This window comes from Neovison vison, chromosome 1 (assembly GCF_020171115.1).
Source record: "Neovison vison isolate M4711 chromosome 1, ASM_NN_V1, whole genome shotgun sequence".
Classification (NCBI taxonomy): Eukaryota; Metazoa; Chordata; class Mammalia; order Carnivora; family Mustelidae; genus Neogale; species Neogale vison.
Genome location: NC_058091.1, coordinates 46,472,334 through 46,494,383, shown reverse-complemented (window position 1 = coordinate 46,494,383; position 22,050 = coordinate 46,472,334). Strand labels below are relative to the sequence as shown.

The window sequence follows — 22,050 nt, the reverse complement described above, 5'->3', positions numbered from 1 at the left end:
GCCAAAGGCCACACTTAATGACTGAGCCACCCAGGAACCCCTTTTTAGTGGCATTCGTGTCTGGTTTTGGTATCAGGGTAATGCTGGCCTTGTAAAATGTGTTTGAAAGCATTCTCTTGGAGTACTTTTTTAAAACAATTTCCTGAGCTGTAATTCACAAGGAAAATTCACATCTTGTTTTTTTGTTTGTTTGTTTGTTTGTTTTTTAAGATTTTATTCACTTATCTGACAGACAGAGATCACAAGCAGGCAGAGAGAGAGGAGAAAGCAGGCTCCCCGAGGAGCAGAGAGCCCGATGCGGGGCTCGATCCCAGGAACCTGGAATCATGACCTGAGCTGAAGGCAGAGGCTTTAACCCACTGAGCCATCCAGGTGCCCCTCCACATCTTGTTTTAACACAGAGGTATATCAAGCAATCTACACTGATCCTGAAGTTATCTTAGGATGCAGCCACAATCCTTCAGAAGTAGAGCCAACCTATGTTTACTCACTTCTCAGCAATGCATGTGACTTTCTCATCAGCCTCAGAGAGCTCATGACTATTTTTCCATTGTCAAGAGTCATAGGTAAGTTCACTGTTACATTCAGGAGGTATGGGTCAAACTTAAGCAAATAATTAACATTTAATTCCCATTTGCCACCTCAATACAATGAGCTGCCTACCAGGGAGGAGGAGGTCTTCCTGTTGATTAGACCACATATGTTGTTTTGTCCTATTTGTTCTATTCTGACTATGTCCTTTACCGGGAGCACAGATAATTATCCAAAGGAGTGTCCAAGTGATGAGAAAGGACTTGGGAAATAGGGAAAGGTCCTGGAATTGGTAGGGCACCATTCATGTTAAACATCTATTTGGCAATTCAACTGCAAGCTAACAATAGCAAAGTTACTAATAATGGATGAAAATCTTTGTTCTAGGGCAAAGCTAGGAAAAGGAAAGTGGCATTCACAGTGTCTTTGTCAAGTGTTTTTGCCATTTCTCTCAGATGCAGGAGATGGAGGTTAAGATAACAAACTCTGGAGTTAGACTGATAGGGGTTCTGCCACAATTAGACTATTATCTAATCAATTGTGAGCCTCTACTGTTTATTTCAAAGAGACAGACAAAGCATTACATGCATTGGGCTTATCATTATTATTATCTGGAACTGTGAGTTCTGTGGGCTGTCTCCTGTGAAATAAAAGACCCTTAAAAAAACAATTACAAGTAAAACTGAAAAATTATCTCTTGATAAATAAACTGTATTTACCTGAAAGGAATTCATAGAACGAAGGGATGGAGGCAGTGTGGCGTTATTCCTTGATAATATCAGCAGCAGCTCCAAGCAGGTTGCAGAGGGCAGGGTTAGAGAGTGGATGCTGATGTCACTTTCCCAAGCACTGCAAAGCCTGAAACACATTGATGTGTATAATTACATAATTGTCGGGCACCTAGGTGGCTCAGTCAGTTAAGCATCCAACTCCTGATTTCAGTTCAGGTCATGATCTCAGGATAGTGAAATCCAGCCCAGTGACGGGCTCCAGGCCCAGCAAGGAGTCTGCTAAATATTCTCTCTGTCCCTATGCCTCTGTCCCTCCCCCACCCACTCATGCTTTCTTTCTCTCTCTCAAAATATAATAATAATTTCATAATTGTATCTGGTCATAATTATTTCAAAAATCTGATGGAGAAGGAGAAGACTTTCAAATGTAGAAGGGAAAAAACTAGAAATAAAATGGTTATACTAAAAATTCAGAGTAAATATCTAAGACATTTTTATAGTGTTTTTGATATAAGACAGATTTGGCAATTTTTTCAGGTCAACACTACACAGTCAACATTTAAGAGTCAGATGAAATGCAGTCTTATTTGTGAGGGGTCTATTTGGGGTGGGGGATGGATAACAGCTAACATATTGAATGCTTCCTATATTCTGTGCCCTCTTCTACATGTAACAACATGTTTGCCCTTCAGATACCTATGAAATGAAATTGTCACTATCCTCATTCTACCGATGTGGAAATTGTTTGAGCTGGATATGCCCTATGAAGTGTCTAGTTCGTTGATTTTCAAACCTTTAAAAGTGACAGAATCCTTTTATCAAAAAGTCCTGTGAAAGCTCCATTTATAATACAAATAAAAGCAAAGCTTCTCTGTTGGAAGGGGAAAGGTTGGCAGGAAGCTCCCTTCATCTTCCAGAGTAGCCTATGAAGCATCTCTGCTACATCCTGTTGAACCTACTTGAGAATATTTCATTCAAGAAATGAGGAATCTGAAGCCTAGAAAAGTAAAGAGACTTCTCTGGGATGAGGTATGTGTTTAGAAATGATATGATTGGGTATAGAATCCTGGCTTCCTCAATTCCTATATCTAGTGCTTTAAGTAAAGGGGGAAATCAGAAAATCGTTATGGGAAAAAAATGTAATAAGAACAGGATATGTCTTATCTGTCAATTCTTCTATTTATTTATTTCCAATCTGTGCCCCTATCAAAGTATCTCTTATCACTGTCCTAATTTTTAAAGAGAAACGTGTGTGTATGTGTGTTAGTGTGTGTGTGTATTTTTTTTTTTTTTTTTTGGCCATTTACATTAACTTCTTTTGTGAAGCTACCTTTAACCCTTATCAGTGAATTCTGGAAGGTCAGAGAGCACTGGTGATTGAGGGCATAATGGATTTTAATGTTTGTATGGTAAGTGATAGCAGATAGGTTAGTTCTGTCATCAATCAGATTACTTATACTAATACATTTCTGATGTGGGATAGGGAATTAACTCTTCTTTGAAGCATTTGCCAATTAGTTGGACTAGAATAGGACACCGCCCACTTTCCCCCAAAATGCTGTGTTTTCAGCAAGGGCACATTTGGAATGTCTTCTCCATGTTTTAAACACTTCTCTGTTATTTTCTGTTGATTGGCGATGTTATTCTTTCTCCTTTTATTAGTTATACAACATTCTCAACATTTCTCTAGGATAGAAATAAAAATCTCACTGTCTTGGGACGCCTGGGTGGCGCAGTTGGTTAAACGACTGCCTCCGGCTCAGGGCGTGATCCTGGAGTCCCGGGATCGAGTCCCACATCAGGCTCCCAGCTCCATGGGGAGTCTGCTTCGCTCTCTGACCTTCTCCTCGCTCATTCTCTCTCTCACTGTCTCTCTCTCTCAAATAAATAAAAAAAAAAAAAAAAAAAAGAATATTTAAAAAAAAAAAAAAAAATCTCACTGTCTTTGGCAAAAGTCAAATGCAGTACTAGTGCAGTGGCTCTAAGCTCATTCTCCCAACCCCTTTCTTATGCCCTCTACAAACAACACCATTACTTGCATTATACTAAACACAAGAAAGTCTTGCTCATGCGGTTTTCTGGACCTGGAAGGCTGTTAGGCTACCTGGTGAACTTCTGTTCAGCCTGCAAGAGCCACATAAGTATCATTTCCTTGGAGACAGCCTCTTGTTCCCTTTATAAGAATTAACTACTTGGGGGCACCTGGGTGGCTCAGTGGGTTAAGCCTCTGCCTTCAGTTCAGGTCATGATCTCAGGGTCCTGGGATCGAGCCCCACATCAGGCTCTCTGCTCCACAGGGAGCCTGCTTCCCCCCTCTCTCTGCCTGCCTCTCTGACTAATTGTGCTCTCTCTCTCTCTCTCTGTCAAATAAATAAATAAAATCTTTAAATTAAAAAAAGAAAGAATTAACTACTTGCCCCATACCATATTTGTACCCATTACAACACTTAAACACCACCCTACTTGTATTCTTATTTGAGCTGTATGACTCATCATAGATCAAACACGAGCAATCATAACTGCGGATTCCTCTAACTTTGCTGCTCAGTGTGGAAAGATGGAATTAGTTGTTCTTCCTCAGGCACACCCAGGTATTAAACTTTTAGTGCTATAAGAAAAACATTCCACTTGTATTTGTATGTTCAATAATTTAATTTTATTTCCAAGTATTATTTTTATAATCAGAAATGGGATTTTTGGGTCACAGAAAGAAATGTTTAACTGTTTCTCAAAGATGTTAACATGCTGCTAAGTGTTTATGGTGTGATCTATCAAAATCGACACACAAGTAGAAATTAAAATATATTAGGACTCCTTGTCACTGCAGAGTAACAAGCACTCATGGACAAGTGTGGTTTCCTCATGAGATCCTGGAGTTCAGACATAATCTATACAATGTATTAAACCACCAAAATTTACACAAAAGGACATTCATCACACTAATGATATCCATAGTCACCAAAAAAGATATAATTACTTATACATGTTAGTTATTCACATCTCTACATAATTACAAATATTTGCATGGTATGTGAATTCAACTTTGGCATTTTATTTTTATTATTCTTTTATTTTTTTATGAGATGCCACTAAAGCTGTATTTGCTCACTATTTTTAAATTTTATTTTATTATGTTAGTCACCATACAGTAATTTAAATCTAATCCTTCAAGAATTCTGTGATTTAACAACTTTTAGCCCTACTGAAGCTCATGAAGGTGACAAGTGTTGTCCTAATCACATGGTAAGTGATGGAAAGCATAATCCTCTCCACATAAATTTCATTCTCTTTTATATCCAGAAATGCTTCATATTTCTGGACAAATTCTACCCCCCAAAATGAAAAGCCCAAGGGTAAGTGATGGAGTAAATTTTAGGTATCTTAGAATACCTCATTTTCTAATAATTTGAACCACCTAATTTTAAAATTAGACAACACAGCTGGACCTAGGATGGCTCAAATGCCTAATATTCATCCTTTATTTATCCCAATATTTATCCATTTATTCTTTCTTTTCCCATACTATATATTCATTAGCCCCAGGATTTACCTTTTTATTGTTAAGTTTCCTAAATGTTCTCTATAATCTTAACCACATATTAATCACATGAAACATCCATATATGTGGACAAAGAGTAACACATGAAAAAATAAATGGTAACAGCTGTTTTGGAAATTTAGAACCATGTGTAACTTTTCCCCGAAACTTCAGTTAATGTTTTTACATTGTGGTTTCTGTTTTGTTTTGTTTTGGTTTGGTTTGGTTTGGTTTTGTCTTGCTGTGTTTTGACTTAAGAATAAAGAAATAAAAAAAGCAGGAAGATGAAGAAATGGTCTGGCATATTTAAAATTCAGTTTTTCTTAAAATCACCACCAAACTCATTATGAAAATTTAAGGCATGTGTTAATTAAGCCAGAAGTGATCCTTGAGACTGTCTACCCCATGGCTCAAATATCAATATAAAGTTCTGTTAATGATATAAACATTTTAAGAAATACAGGATTATAATAATCCAGAATTTGATTATTTCTGGTATTTCCTACAAAAACATCCAGTCTATTAGACCTAAATCAGTAAACTTCCACTGTAAAACTGGCAAGAAAGATATTTCAAAGAGAATTAGAAACTTAACATTAATTGAAATCTATTTTGGTGATTTTTAAAAATTTTTTATTTTATTTTTTCAGTGTTCCAAGATTCATTGTTTATGCACCATAGACAGTGATTTTTAAAGTAGTGGGAAAGAAGCTTTCCCAAGAGACTAGAATCATCAGCCAGGTGACCTTAGTCAAAGAGACCAAAATGGAAGCAAAGGACACACAATCCTTATTTCGGAACTTTTGCCTTGACAAAATTCCCTAGAGAAGCAACTATGGCCTCTCTATTTATAAAGAGGCAAAGAGAAGGTGGGGGGGGTCACTTTCCATCACTTCTAACAAAAATAGTGAAATTCAGAATGAATCAAACACCAATAAATATCAAGAAAAGAACTTGAAAAAATAGAAAGGTGATACATTCTACTAAAAACCAGAGGTTGTTAATGTAATAGATGAAAATGACAAATAGAGATGATAAAACAACTCTACCAAAAATTAAAATATTTCAAATGAGTCCAACATACTATATAAGAAAAAAATAATATGGTATGGGAGAACTCAAGATGAAAACAGTTAATTTAAATGTCATGTTTTTCATAGTTTCGCAATGGATCTGGATTCTTCAGTCCTTAGAAGGACCTAAGAAAGCAAATACCCTATTAATGACGTTAAAATATAATATTGTTTATACCTGTATATTTTTAAATTTTAATTTCAAAGCTGTAACAATGATAAAGCTCATCAATTTAAGCTCTCAAAATACCAAAACAAGCAAATGACCACAACTAAATGGTAGATTTATTATGAACATACTATTTAATAAATAATTTAGAGAAGGAATCAAAATTTTATAAATTCTTATATTATCAAGAACACAGAATTTAGAAACAACCAAATATACTGTTTAACTATTATAATAAACCATCTTAACTCCAAGATATTTAGATATTTTAAAAGAACGAATTCATAAAAACAGAAGCTGGAAAGGATGTAAACCAAATGCTCCTTATAAATTTCAAAATAAGGTTCAATAATTCACGAACAGCACTTCTTTGAAATAACAGTATTTTCTTTGAAAATTATACAAAATAAATTGAGTTTTTTTAGGTCCAAATGTCAACACTGTTCTTCCGTTCTCTTTAAGGGGCTCTTAAGAGAAAAAAAATTAGGTACACAATTACTGAAAGTTATGCCTTTTAAACTTTGTCCATAAGACATATGAATTGTTAAGGCAATCTCTCTCTCTCTCTCCCACAAATCAGAAAGCATGGGGAAAATGGTTCTGCTTTGAATAAGCTACCAACAAGGCAATCTCAAAATTAAGTCCATTTATTTGTGCCAAAAAACAATAAAAGATTTTGTTTTTCATAAATGCTTGTATTATTACAAGATACCACTTGTTGAGAACTTAAGGATTATACTGGCAACACTTGATTTATTTATTGTTGTTTCCGAGTATTTTGCAATTTATAAACACTGGTTTTATTTTATTTTATTTTATTTAAAAAATTGTTTTGAGTGTAGTTGACACACAATGTTATATTTGTTTCTGGTGTACAACATAGTGATTCAACTTTTCTGTACATTAGGCTATGCTCACAAGTGCAGCTATGATCTGTCACCATACAATGCTATTACAATACCACTGAACCATGTTTCCTATGCTGTGACTTAGTCATTCCTGGAAGCCTGTATTTCCCACTCCTCTTCACTCATTTTGCCCACCCCATAACCCCCTTTCCTCTGGAAACCATCAGTTTATTCTCTGTATTTATAGGTCTGATTCTGTTTTTTGTCTATTCATTTGTTTTATTTTTTAGATTCCATATATGAGTGAAATCATATAATATTTGTCGTTCTCAGTCTAACTTACTTCACTTGGCACAATACCCTCTAGATTCATCCATGTTGTCGTAAATAGCAGGATATCATTTTTTTTATGGCTGCCTAATGGCAACATTTTCATTAAAGGAGAGAATATACCTCTTTGAATATGCTTGCCAAAAACTTCATAATAAAATTAGAATAGTTAGAAGTCCATCAAAAAAGGCCAGCTAGCTAGTCCTTCAGATTTTTTTAGCTTTTTGTTACAAAAAATTTCAAATATACAAAAGTATATTTGGAAGGAAATAAATTCAAAAACCAATCTTATACCCTATTCTAAATTAAATTCAGGTGTATTAAAGACAGAAACATAAAAAAATTGATTAAAAAATCTTACCAGAAAATCTAGGAAAAATATGACAAACTTATAAGCCATATGGTTTTATAATTTTTAAAAAGTGTATTGTTAAGAAATTAAAAAATTTTTAAAAAACATAGGCAGAGGAAAGGAAACTTTAAGATAGAAAGAACTCCCATATTTTCCTATATACTTCTAAAAGGAAGACAACACAAATCCACTTTTAAGTAGTGAATTTTAACTTTCGAGTAGTGAATCTTAATCCATTTGAAGGTGAGAGGTCTCTATGACAATATGATTAAAACTATAGACTCTCTCCCCACAGCAGTGCTCGTTTTTTAAAGACTGATTGATTGATATAGCAAGAGCAAGAGAGCATAAGCAGGGGGAGTGGATGAGGGAGAGGGCAAGGCAGGGTCCCCACTGAGGAGGGAGCCCATGAGTGGGCCCAATCCAGGACTCTTGGATAATTACCTGAGCCAAAGGCTGACACTTAACCAACTAAGCCACCCAGGCGCCCCATCAGCAGTGCTCATTTATACGAAAAAAATTCTGCACATAAATTTGAATGTTTCCCAGGTCACCCAATTCCCCAAGCCTAATCATGTCCTTTTTTCATATTAATGGAATTATATAATAAGTGACTTTTTTGTCTGGCTTCTTTGACTTAGCATAATGTTTTCAAGATACATGGATCTCAGAGTAGAACCTCTTGCTTTTAGATTAAAACCTGATTTCTAATTTACCACTTTGAATAAAATATTAAAAACAGTTCCACCTTTAACTATGTATCATAATATCTGTTAGCATATTAATAAGTATAACCACTTACAAAAAGCTTTCAAAGAGTTTTTGAAGAAGTCTCCTGGCTCACATTTTTACCTCATTCCATTACCAGGGAATATCAATTGAAGGGAAGCCTGAGAAAGGCACTTCCAATGCTTTAATCACTTTACTGAATAACTGGAAATCAAAGTATGAGGGTTGGGATGTAATAAATTAGGTCCACTCCAATAACATTCTCCAAAGTAAACCTCACACTGGCAACCACTCGGTTCCCTGTCCCATCGGGGGCCAACTCAGCCAACACGTTCATTAATCAACACTGCCCAGTCTGCCCCGCACAGTTTAAGTCCTTTACCAATGGAGAGGGAAAAGTGCGATGCACAAAATACAAAGCAAAAATTTAAGGCTGGTTTTATTTCCTAGGCTTAGTAAAACATATAGGTTTTCTTTATTTTTCAATTCAAATTGATTGGCAGTAATTGTATTGAGATGTACTGTGAAACCATGTTTGGTCTCAGCAGAAGAGAGAGAGATGATCTGTTAGAGTTCTAATAGCCCACGGCTTCAGACAGGGATATATTTCTAGTGGTCTGACACTCTCTCCAACTCCACTCTCACCTGCCTTTACTGAACACCGTCAACTTTAGTACCCCCAGCTTCTCCCTTCACCTCTTTCTAAATCCACCCTCAGACGACCTTCTCCTAGAAATTCATACACTCTGCATAAAAGGGTAACTGGCAATGGTGTAACTCAATTCAGATGAATTAGGCCTGGCTAATCCTAGTATCTTAGTTATTAAGCTATACTAAATTACATAACCCAAAGTCACAATTGGCTCTGTCTGACCCATTAAAAAGCAAATCCCAATGACTAAAATTGTGTCCCTCCATGTGGAGAGATGAGAATTTAAATGCCAAGATTGCTAACCTACTCGTGCTCTCTATGCAAAGATCCTTGATTTTAGAAAATGTCCTCTTATTTAAGACTTTAGACCTTCTGTGAAATCACCCATCAATGTAACTCCGGTAGAATGAAAGCACAGTTGGACACATCCATTTCTGGTAAAGTAAGAAAATCAATTTCCAAGTAATTTTGCATAGAGAAAATTAATTTCTACCAACTTAAATTCAATTCCTCTGATTCTTCCACACCTTAATAAAATAAACACTAAGATCGACCTTGTCACGCCTTTGAAAGTCTCCTAAATTTTATGTCTATCATTTACCCTTTAGCCCTAAAAAGATATGATTTTAGCAACTGGCAAATATGCTCTGAAGTTCTATTCAAGAATTTTATGAGTTAAGACGTATTCCCTCAGAGGAATACCTTAAGTCAAAGAACAGAAATACTTGACTAAATTTTTCCAAGGCAGAATCAAATATTATTAAATGGAAGGTTTGGAACCTAGGAGGACTTTCATTGAAACCTTCAGAGGCAATGATTTTTTTACAAAATTACTAAATACATAATATTCTCTTTCCTTGCACCACACCCTTGAAATGAGGCGTCTCCGGTAACTATTCTACATTCTGTTCATTTCAGAGAGGCTACTCTCAATATCTGAAACCAAGGAGGGGGGGAAAAAAAAAAAGACAAATACAGTGTCTGTAGATATAATTGAGGTAGAAAGGAGGGAGTGTTAAATATGGGATATTCAAGAGATCAGCATTTTAGAAAAATTTTAAAGTTATTCTCAGAAATTGGTTAAAGGTACTTAAGCACCTAAATTTACCAGTGCTAGAAGAGCTAGAAAAGCTAACTTGTCCCTTTTTTCAGCAGTGATACATCATACTGTGAATATAAAAAATATTGTCATCTTCTGAACCAACTCATAATGAGAAATTATTCATGAATGTTAAAGTAAGGGAAACTTATATTTTTTAGCCTATAAAATAGAAAGAAAGCAAAACAATGTTTCTTGATGATCCAAATAAAAGAAGCTTATTTAGTTTTATTTTAAAAAACAAAATAATTCATTTATAACCAAAGCATTTTTTATTAAACTACTGATATAAACATTCAAAAATATAAATTTGCTTTAGTTAGTAAAATAAACAAATAATTTTCAGTGAAAGTAACAAAATTATACTTTTGATACCCGAGTTCATCTCTTATTAACAACCGAAGTACTTAATTCTGCTTTCTAATTTACTCACAACACTGACTTTAATAAGTCACTGCTTCAAAGTATGGAACCCCCAAAATCAAGACTTAAATAATAATTACAAATCTATACTGACATTGAAAGCACACTATTTTGATCAGTTTAAACACACACACACATACACACACACAGCAAAACGGTGCACCTATTTTGGCTCAGTGCTTAAGTGTCTATCTCTTGATTTCAATCTCGGAGTCATGGGATAGAGCCCCAAGTCCAGCTCTGTGCTCAGTGGGGAGTCTACTTCTCTCTCTCTTTTTCTGCCCCTCTCCCCATACCCCTCCGTCTATTTGCAGGTGCTTGCTCACTCTTTCTCTCAAATAAATAAATAAAATCTTTTTTTTTTAAAGAAAGGAAATGAAACTTATTTTGGAATGTTTATTAATATGTGTATTAATATTATATCAAATAAAATCAGCCTCTTAAGCAAGAAACAAATCATCTTACCAAGTACTTTAAATCTTTCATTTACCCAAAACTAACCCAATAGGTAGTTTTTTCCATGAAAAAACGTAGTTGAGATGATAAATTTGGAATTCAAGATTTTTATCCTTGTTAGCATCACTCAAGTTGATCTAGATATTAAAAATCCATTGCCTACAAGTTGACAAATTTGGTGGTTGCTATTAATAGGATTCTTTACTTAGATCACAAAGAATAGAAAATAAAACAAATGACTGACTACTTGAAGTGACCTGAGTAGCTATATTATCTATCAAGAGACTAAATAAAGAGATGTTAATAGTACTAAAGAGCTTTCTTTATTTTCTTTCCCTTTTTTTTTTTTTTAATGCTAGGAAAAAAGTTTGCATCCAAAGACTATAAGGCATAATTACTTCAGAAAATTTTCCCTATGACCTTGGAACAAGGTAAAAGCCTAGGGTTATTTGCCTTAGCACTTTGTCAAAACAAACCAGGGAATGTGAATCCTTTGGAAAGTCAGTGTCCAAACTAGCATCCATTCATATTTTTGTTATGTCCAACAAAATCATAGTAATAGCCAATCTGCCTGGTGCTATGATCCCATTAGGTCTTACAACCTAAGCAGAGTCAGCTTAAGTCTAATCAGACCAAACAGCTGTTTTAACAGTTGGGTTTCTCCAAAATTAAAATATTCTATTCCTGACAGTGCCTAGCAACTCAACTGTTGGAACAGCTGCTCAAGTTGAAGAGGTAAAACCAAGTGTACATACAGTCTTCCTCCCATTTGCAACTGCTGTGAGATTCTTTCAGAAAAGAAGTTCCTAAACTTAAGTTCATGTTGACACTTCCCAACCTGTTTAAAATTTTATACTTGCCCTGCCTCTCTCTCTCTCTGACCTTTGGTCAATATTTCTGCCATCATCATCTCTCTTGGTGTTTGCCCTTTGTCTCCTTCCTACTCTAACCCACAATTGCCAGCTGGTGGTTCTGTACTTCCTTCCTTAGAAATATTATCTGTGTGCTTTATACTCTCATTCCTCTCTCTATTGTCTTGGAAGTATTTTTACTACCTATGAAATAGAGGTTATAACTCAGGAGTCCCCAGACTCCACTAAGTGATATACTCTTTCCTATGAATTACATTAGCACTATTCAGGTTAACTGTTGAAGTAAGAACCTTAAAAACAATCTTAAAATGCTCTCTGGCTAATGGTTTTCATTTTTGGTTATAAGTGTTTTCAAGATTCTGGACTTGTCACCATGATCTCATTCAGATATGTCATCTGTTCAATTTTTAATATTTACTCTGTAGCTGAGAAACCTTTTCACCAACAGTCCTATTACCAATAATGAGTGTTTCTGTCTCTCCATCTCTCTACCCAACCTCTCCAACCATGCATTCATCACTTTTCTAGCACCTTCTCATTTTAAAATTTCTGCCAACTGAACTGGACATACCCAGACTAAATTGACTCTGATAAGCTCTTGAAGTCTGCACAAGATCTTGACCCTGATTTTGTAACATTTGCTTTTTCCCCTCACAATGTCCTCACTTCTTTAAATTGTACTGCATTACAGATTATTTAAAATCCTGGTTCCCAGGGTCTGTCTAAGAATAGATTTAGGGCAGGACCCAGACTCATCAAACCAGAACATACCTACAAAGACGCTGAATACGTTTCACGATTACAAATTTTTTCCTGCAGCAGCTCCAGCTCTTCCACTAGGCTATGTATGGAGTGATTCTGGCACATTAATCTTAGAAACAACCTCTCCCCCGTGCCCCACTTCTCATTAGGGGAGGGTAGAAGCCAAAGATACACTTCAACAAGTGCAGACACCATAAATGAAGAGGTGCTCACAGACCTTGTACCAGACAACACAGTCCTGGGGCAATATGACTCTAAGGGAGGCACCAGAGTGCTCTGTGAAACAGGGCTCGCGGGTTGGAAGTCATTTTAATATGTCATGTCAAACCCTAAATTACAAGTATCGCAAAGCTAAATTTTTTTTAATTAAAGGGACTTTGAAATACTGCTGGCTCTGCTGTCACTATCCCATTACCACGATGTCAGTGCAACACTGGCCCCAAAGTTACCTAACTTTGTTTCTGAGTCGATCTGCAGAATAGGATTCATTCTTCCAGCTTACAATATTGTTAAGATCAGTTTTGCTTCATGGGGCTAAACATAGAAAAGTTTTCATTTTTAATAAGAGCTTAGATAAATAACCCTAAGTCCCAAAGGACCTCGTTAAAGCAGTCTCATAAAAGTTTTACACTTGCATATGAGTTTGAAAAAAAAAAAATGTCTACCTAGCAGTTTGAGCTCCTGCTGACTTCTCTAGCCTTGGGGAAGTTATTGTTGAAATTCATATGTCTTGCTATTTCTGATGATTTAAAGCAGTCTATTATGATAAATCACCATGAAGTACACCAAATGAAAGACACTGTTCAAACAAAAATTTCAATTTTAAATATACAAAATACACACAGTGCACTCATCCGTATGTTTAAATAGCACTAAGGTTCTTATACATTCCTCACCTAGCCACATATTTTATCCTCACAGCCTAGGATGCAAAAACATATTTTGTATGAGGTGATCTATTTTCCCTTTCTTTTTTTAGGAGGTCATTTCAACACACTTTGACTCTACTCTGGAGAATTAAAGTCCTCACAGGAAAGTTCCAACAAAATGGGAAACTAAATCAGTTGGAATAACAAGAACATAAGCAGTGGGCAATGTTAACATTTCCTCATATTCCTCATAGGACCTGGGAAGATCAAGACTGACACAGTATATTTAAAAGGTGAGAGAAGGATTGAAAACAGAACAGAATCTCCTATGTTCAAACAATAAAACACTAGAGATGGCTTTTTAAAAATGCCTCAGTACACAGCACCTCATCTTGCAATATGATAAGTGCCTCATTAATATTCACTTAGTGAACCTGAAAGAAATCAGCTTATAGATCATTTCCTGCCATTTTATCCCATTATGGGACCATCACTATTTGTGCTTCTCAGGCCTTGGAATCAGTGACCAGGAGTCTTTGCTCAACTCTGAAAGTTTGTTAGATGTCAGCAATAGAACTTTAGAGCAAAATCCACCTTGAGAGGAATTCAGCCCCTCTGCGATATTACTCACATGTGACTGTGTGGTCTTTGCTTGAAAAATACCAGTAACACGGAGACTCACTGCAAAGCAGTTCTTTAAACAGAGTGAAATCTGCCCTTCAGAACCTGAGCTTTTCAGAAAGTACCTCACAACATCTAACATTTTCTCCTGATTTTTATCTAAGATAGACATTCCCCATTTCCTCTAACAGGAAATATCCCATTTCCTAAACATTCCTTTTTTATGACCATTTATTAAAACAGCCCTACCATTATCTTCATCAGTGCAGAACGAAAATCTGCATAGGATCTTATATGTCACCAGACTCTTTCCCATGTATCAGTTCATTTAGTCTTCACATGAACACTGTAAAATGAGGTTTCACCACACCTGCTTTACAGAGAAGCAAAATTAAGTTCAAGAGGTTAAACGACATGCATATGGCCTCACAAAAGCAGGGCTCAGATCAATACCTTTGACTCCCAAGTGTTTTCCATTATACTTTTAAACCTCAGTCTTTTCACCTATAAAATGGGCACAATAGTATTTGCCCTTTAAGTCTCAAAGGTTTCTTGTGAATATCAAATGAGATAATGTATGGAATAAAACATAAAAAGCAGGTTTTTACTGCTAAGATCATTCATATGTAGAAAATCTATGCTCTTTCAAGTATTTAATTTATGAACAGGAGAAGTCCAAGTCACAGGTAATGTGAATGTTATTGCTCTTAGCTTTCAGAATTCAAAGCATACGGCAACTAAATGATCTAGGAATATAAGGAGACTAACCCCTAAAAAGATATGGCAAAGTCATTCATCCTTTGGAGTTTAGAATTCAATTAAGAAAGCACTTTCCTACAAAAATTATTTAATTTTTGCCTTTAATAAATGCTTAGTATGCTGTCAGCCTTGTAAATTATATTACAGTATGTTGTAGATTTTTGTGGACTAGCTTGGAAATTTATTTGACATTTGATAACATAATTCTATGAGGTACTCTTTTCTAGTTCTAGGAAGGAAACCTTGGGACATATCAATTTATAAGAGCTTTTTTCCCCCTTTTGTTAAGATTTATTAATTTTCTAAGGCATAGTAGGATATTTTAAAATAATTAGTCTTATTTTTCAAGGAGATTAAAGTAGTAGTATATATTCTAGAGCTAGTTGAATGGAAAACTGACTTTAGATTCAGGTACATTTCATTAAGTACTGCTACAAAAACATCACAAAAAGATGAGGATTTCCTTCATTTAATTGTTTTCTAGAAGTATGAATTGATAAACAAGTAAGCAGAAACCTATAATAAACTGCCTCTATTTCTCAATGAAAACATCTTAAGCTAAATTTTAAAAGTGTTTTGTCAAAAATTTGAAAGATACACAAAAGTATGAAGAAACACAACGGACACCCACACCCCCATCATGAACTTCAACATTATCAATGGCTAATCTTATTTTAGCTATGTTTCCCACCAAATACCCTCAATCCCTGATTTTTTTTAAAGTAAGTTCTACAAATATTACCATGTTATCTGCAAATATTTCATTACATACTCTGAAAGACAGGGACTCATAATATTATCACACCTAAAACAAATTAATAGTAACTCTTCTTCAATGTCATCAAATGTTCATGTACTCAACTATTTTTAATATTTTTTCAGTTCATTTAAATTGACATCCACATAAGTTCTATCATGTATTGTTTGTTAAGTCATAAGTTTCTTTTAATCAATAGATTCTCCATCTCCTTATCTTTTTGTTTTCCACTTGCTAACTTCTCATTGAAAACTAGATTGTCTTATAGGGTTTCTCAGTCTGAATTTTGCCATTTACAACCTGATGGTATAATTTAATGTCCTTCTCTCCTGAATTTCGGGCAAACTGAGAGTTGGATCTGGAGACATGACCAGGCTTGATGCATTCAGGAAGCTTACTTCACTGGTAGGGTTATATACTTCTGTCAGGAGACATAATAATCACCCCCCACTCCCCCTACATACACCACCAATCCCTTTTTTTTTCTTTTTGTGATGTTTCCAAGTTCCATGATTTATGATGGATCAGTAAATGGTGATATCCTAATTCTAAGATTTCTTTCTGATTGATCAGCTGGAATCTTTTTAAAAAAAAAACTTCCCTTCATCCTCTATTTGGTTGCTCTGAGGTAGGGTTCAAAGAAGGAAAGCAGGATGAATGCTAGATTCCTTCCCCCTCTTATCATCCTGTTTTCAAAGCAATGAGATGGCTCATTAGCATCTTCCAAAAGTAATGCCCAGTTAAATTTCTAGGATTTTTTTAAAAGTATCATTAGGAACTTATGGATCTAAACGCATTTATTGCTTTTTCCTTATATTAAGTTCTTACTCTACTGATACTCAAATCAACCCATCTTTAGCTGGTGGAGCCTATTCAAGTTGTCTCTTGAGTCCTTCTGATATGACCCTCATATTTGAGAACTTACTTTCAGTTAGAAGATACTAGAAGTTCTTCATATACACTGCCTGCACACACCTGTAATCAATCACTGCTGGATGGAATCTTGGTTGCTTTTAGTGGGAAATGGTAACTAGAGACCAAACAATCTGGGTTCTAGGAATGCACTGTCACAGGATTAGTCAATGTTTTTAGGCCTTTCTCAGCAAATAAAGCTAAAAAGTGTTATCTTTTAGGATTAAAATAAATCAGTGTTTTCATTTTACTTTTCTATTTCAAATCCAGGACTATAGAGTTTTAGGTTAACCTCATCAATCTTGCATCAATATCTTTTTCCTTCACCCAAACTCCCAGTTTTCATGACACCAACTACTCATTGATTTACCCTAAAATGCACATAAAACAGTCTCAGTGTTATCAGTACCACACTATCACCAATAATATGATTGTTGAGAAATTTTAGAATTTTTAAACGTTTTCTTTTGTGTCATTAGGGTATGTCCCAAGAAAGATGTACAATCCAATTACTGTGTTTTAAAGTCTATTGGAGCCCTTCTTCTTTATGCATTTATGTTACCAATTTATATTCTTCTAAAATTTCCTTTAGAGTTTTAGGGATGGTTTTTAAAAATTATATTCTGTCTTATAATTAAGTAAAATATATGCTTGTTCCAAAGACAGATCTATATAATCAGGTAAATTTTTAAAAGTCTGATTTCTATTTTTATTCTATTCATCCTCTTTTTATCGTCCTTTTTTATAAACACCATTTAAATTTTCAAATATATTCTAACTACTCTTCAATAAACAGTGGCCTACTCTATTCAAAAACTTTCCTCCCATCTTCTTCACATACTTTTCTTCACTTTCCCATAGCAGTCTGTCATGACTTTTTAGTTTTATGGTTCTTAATTGCAAGCATGCTTCAAAATCAATCCAGTCCTTTACTGATGGACATTTGGGTTGTTTCATTCATTCATGTTACTGACAATATAAATAGTACTAAATTGAATAGTTCTGTGTGTTTGTCCTTTCATTTTTGGCCAATGTCTCACCGAAATAAATTTCCAGAAGTGAGACAGCCCCATCAAAAGGTGAGTGCCCTTTTAATTTTGCCACATTTCCCTCCATAAGGATTTTCGTTTTGTGTTCCCCGTATTATTCGAGACTTTCCATTTCTGCAGTTTCACCAGTAGAATATGTTGTCAAATTTCTGGATTTTTGCCAATCTAATAAAATCTAATATAATGTTTTATTTTGCATTTCTTTCATTGAGTGAGAGTGAACATCTTTTCATATGTTTAAGAACTGTTTTGCATTTCTTTTCCTATGAAATATCTGTGAATATCTGTACTCCATTTTTCTATAGGGTTGTTAGCCTTTTTTCTTCTGGGTGTGTAGATTTTCATACATGAGGGGTATTAGCTTTTGTCTGTGGTTGGATTTACAGAAAGTTTTCATAGTTATTCTTTTTTTACTTTATGATGATATTTTTTAATAAATTTTTTTATTTTTTATAAATATATATTTTTATCCCCAGGGATAAAAGGTCTGTGAATCGCCAGGTTTACACACTTCACAGCACTCACCAAAGCACATACCCTCCCCAATGTCCATAACCCCACCCCCTTCTTCCAACCCCCCTCCCCCAGCAACCCTCAGTTTGTTTTGTGAGATTAAGAGTCATTTATGGTTTGTCTCCCTCCCAATCCCATCTTGTCTCATTTATTCTTCTCCTACCCATTTAAGCCCCCATGTTGCATCACCACTTCCTCATATCAGGGAGATCATATGATAGTTGTCTTTCTCCGCTTGACTTATTTCGCTGAGCATGATAGGCTCTAGTTCCATCCATGTTGTCGCAAATGGCAAGATTTCATTTCTTTTGATGGCTGCATAGTATTCCATTGTGTATATATACCACATCTTCTTTATCCAGTCATCTGTTGATGGACATCTAGGTTCTTTCCATAGTTTGGCTATTGTGGACATTGCTGCTATAAACATTTGGGTGCACGTGCCCCTTTGGATCACTACGTTTGTATCTTTAGGGTAAATACCCAGTAGTGCAATTGCCGGATCATAGGGCAGTTCTATTTTCAACATTTTGAGGAACCTCCATGCTGTTTTCCAGAGTGGTTGCACCAGCTTGCATTCCCACCAACAGCGTAGGAGGGTTCCCCTTTCTCCGCATCCTTGCCAGCATCTGTCATATCCTGACCTGTTGATTTTAGCCATTCTGACTGGTGTGAGGTGATATCTCATTGTGGTTTTGATTTGTATTTCCCTGATGCCGAGTGATATGGAGCACTTTTTCATGTGTCTGTTGGCCATCTGGATGTCTTCTTTGCAGAAATGTCTGTTCATGTCCTCTGCCCATTTCTTGATTGGATTATTTGTTCCTTGGGTGTTGAGTTTGCTAAGTTCTTTATAGATTTTGGACACTAGTCCTTTATCTGATATGTCGTTTGCAAATATCTTCTCCCATTCTGTCAGTTGTCTTTTGATTTTGTTAACTGTTTCCTTTGCTGTGCAAAAGCTTTTGATCTTGATGAAATCCCAATAGTTCATTTTTGCCCTTGTTTCCGTTGCCTTTGGCGATGTTCCTAGGAAGATGTTGCTGCGGCTGAGGTCGAAGAGGCTGCTGCCTGTGTTCTCCTCAAGGATTTTGATGGATTCCTTTCTCACATTGAGGTCCTTCATCCATTTTGAGTCTATTTTCGTGTGTGGTGTAAGGAAATGGTCCAATTTCATTTTTCTGCATGTGGCTGTCCAATTTTCCCAGGACCATTTATTGAAGAGGCCGTCTTTTTTCCATTAGACATTCTTTCCTGCTTTGTCGAAGATTAGTTGACCATAGAGTTTATGATGATTTTTGAACAAAAGTTGTTTTTGTTTTTTTTTTTTAATTTCTATGTAATCAAACTCACCACTCTCTCATTGCTTTTAGATTTTGAGACATAGAAAAAATTTCCTCACTCCCAGGTGATGAAAGAATTCAGCACAGTTTTTTTGAACTTATGTGGTTTCCTTTTTAAAAAACTCTGACCCACTTGGAATGTGTCATAGTGTCTGATGTGAAGATTAAAATCTTATTTTTTCCTTGTATATATCCTATTAACCCAATACTAATTATAAATTCTATATTTACTAATTTGTGCAGCCATCTTGATTATATTTTCTATTTCCATATGAGATCAGGTCTATTTCTACTGGATTCCAATGGTCTGTCTATTCATACTATTTTAACTACAGTACCTTAAAAATATGCTCTAGTATCTTAAAGGGATAATTTCTCCCATGATTTCTTTTATTTTTCAGGGCTTTCCTAATTATTTTTGTTTCCAAAGGAACTTTATAATCAAACTGTCCAGCTGAAAAAAAACCAGAATCTTATAGTATTTTTATCAAGTTTTATTTTATTGGGTTTATACATTAATTTAGGGATGACTAATATTTCAATGATATTTAACCTTCTTATCCAAGAATGCGGTATATATTTCCATTTGTTTTAGATCACTTTTTAAAATTATGTTCAGTTGGCCATCATTAGTTTTTGACATAGTGTTCAACAATTCCTAAGTTACGTATAACACCCAGTGCTCATCACACTTGCCCTCCTTAAAACCTATCACACCGTTACCCCAACCCTCCAACCCCCTCAGTTTGTTTCTGGGAGTCCAGAGTCTCTTGGTTTTTCCTCTCTCTCTGATTTCTTCCCATTCAGTTTTCCCTCCCCTCCCCTGTGGTCCTCCGCACTATTCCTATGTTCCACATATGAGTGAAACCATATGATAAACTGCCTTTCTCTGTCTGACTTATTCACTTAACATAATCCCCTTCAGTTCACTCTAGATCACTTTTGAAATCTCTTTCAAGAGTATTTTACAATTTTTCTCATATAAGTTTTGAACATTTCTTGTTAAGTCAATGTATTCTTTTTCTATTTTAAATGGACTATTCCCTTCCATAATATAAGTGAATTTGATTGTATATTAAAAAATAATGACCTTTACATAATTCGCTAATAAATTATCTCATTGTTTATAGTAGCTTTTTCATGGATATTTTTGTGTTTTCCTGATACGTAATTGTAACACGCTTAAATAGTTTTATTTCCTTTTTTGTAATTCTTATGCCAAAATTGCATTCTCTTGTCTAACTGCAGTAGCTACTATCTCCAACACAATGTAAAAAAGTTAAAAAATTTTAAAGTTTTAAAATAGAGCCAGTGCTTAAATTAATCACACTAATAATTAGAAAAATACTATTTATAATAACAAAATATCAAATTGGCAAGTTAAAAAGTGCTGACCGTACCACAGAGTGAAGCAAGAGGAAGGCTTATGATGCTGGTGCGGGTAAAATCTGTACAGCTACTTTGGACAGCTACCTGGAAGTATCTAATAATATTGAAATGCGACTCTACAGAGAGTAAAGAAGAGAAAAGTTCACACAAACTAACAAAAAGAGATGAATAAGAATGCAAACTGCTGTATTATTTGTAATGGGAAGAAACTAAAAACAACTTGAATGTCCATTGAAAGGATAATTAATAAATAAGCTATGGTATATTTTGACAAAGGAATATTTACAGCAATTAAAATGAACAAGTATCAACATGGAAAAAACTTTAAAAATGTTAAGTGAAACAAGCAAGTTGAAAAAGATAAATACAACAGGATACCATCTATATAGCATTTAAAAACATGTAAATTCATAACATATAATCTTAGTATTTCTATTTAGCAAAAGTATAAAAGTATACATATTTAGTACAGGTATGCATGGCAATCAATAGTATATAGTCCTATTTATAGAAGTATTCATGGCAATGAAAAACACCAAATTCCAGGTACCACATATCCTCTGGGGAAGGATAACAAGGGACAGATTCAGAGGAAGTTTTAACGGTTTTATTTTTAAGTTACCTATCTACCTACCTACCTATCACAAATATGGTAAAATGGTAAGGTGTATTAAAAACGGAGAAGAAAACAGATATTCATTATATTATTCTCTAATGACTATTCTATAAATTCAAAACAGTTCATAGCAAAAGGCAATTAATTAGATTATAAACTTGGTCAAAACTCTTAGGAAATTAGCTAAACTACTCTGACAGACTGGCCTCTTGACTGAAGTATAAGATGTGAGGAAAACAAATATTCTCACTGACATAATCAGCAATACAGAGAGAACACTTAAACAATTAGCTTCAAATACAGATGCATGAATTTGGTAATTGCTCTTCCCTGCAGAGGACATCAGCCAGTGTTATCCAGAGGTCTCTATGAGTATATAGTGGATACAGGCTCGAGGAGGGGCACTTGGACAGCCACAGTCAGCAGAAATAAGATGAAATGACTGTATAAAGCACTGGCATGATCTACTACATGCCATTTCCATTCTTGACAGTTTCTAAACTAGATTATCAATAAAGCTTGAGAAATGTCTTAGATATTTAAGGATAAACATTTAACACACTGGAACTGAATGTACAAACCCAAACCAGCTGTTGCCAGGAAATTAACTGCAAGAAAATAGAATCAGACCAAAAGTTCCAGGATTAAGCCCAATAC

The 22,050-nt window shown here is 35.0% G+C and overlaps 1 protein-coding gene across 3 annotated transcripts in view; it reads right to left on the bottom strand.

Moving 5' to 3' along the window:
• The window catches only part of UBE3D (ubiquitin protein ligase E3D), a 164,263-nt gene that overhangs the window by 67,928 nt on the left and 74,285 nt on the right, over window positions 1-22,050 (bottom strand). For all 3 annotated transcript variants that reach the window (XM_044246552.1, XM_044246561.1, XM_044246570.1), the window contains one exon: window positions 1,251-1,389. In XM_044246552.1, the coding sequence (XP_044102487.1) occupies window positions 1,251-1,389 (139 nt within the window). The remainder of the gene's footprint in view (window positions 1-1,250; window positions 1,390-22,050) is intronic.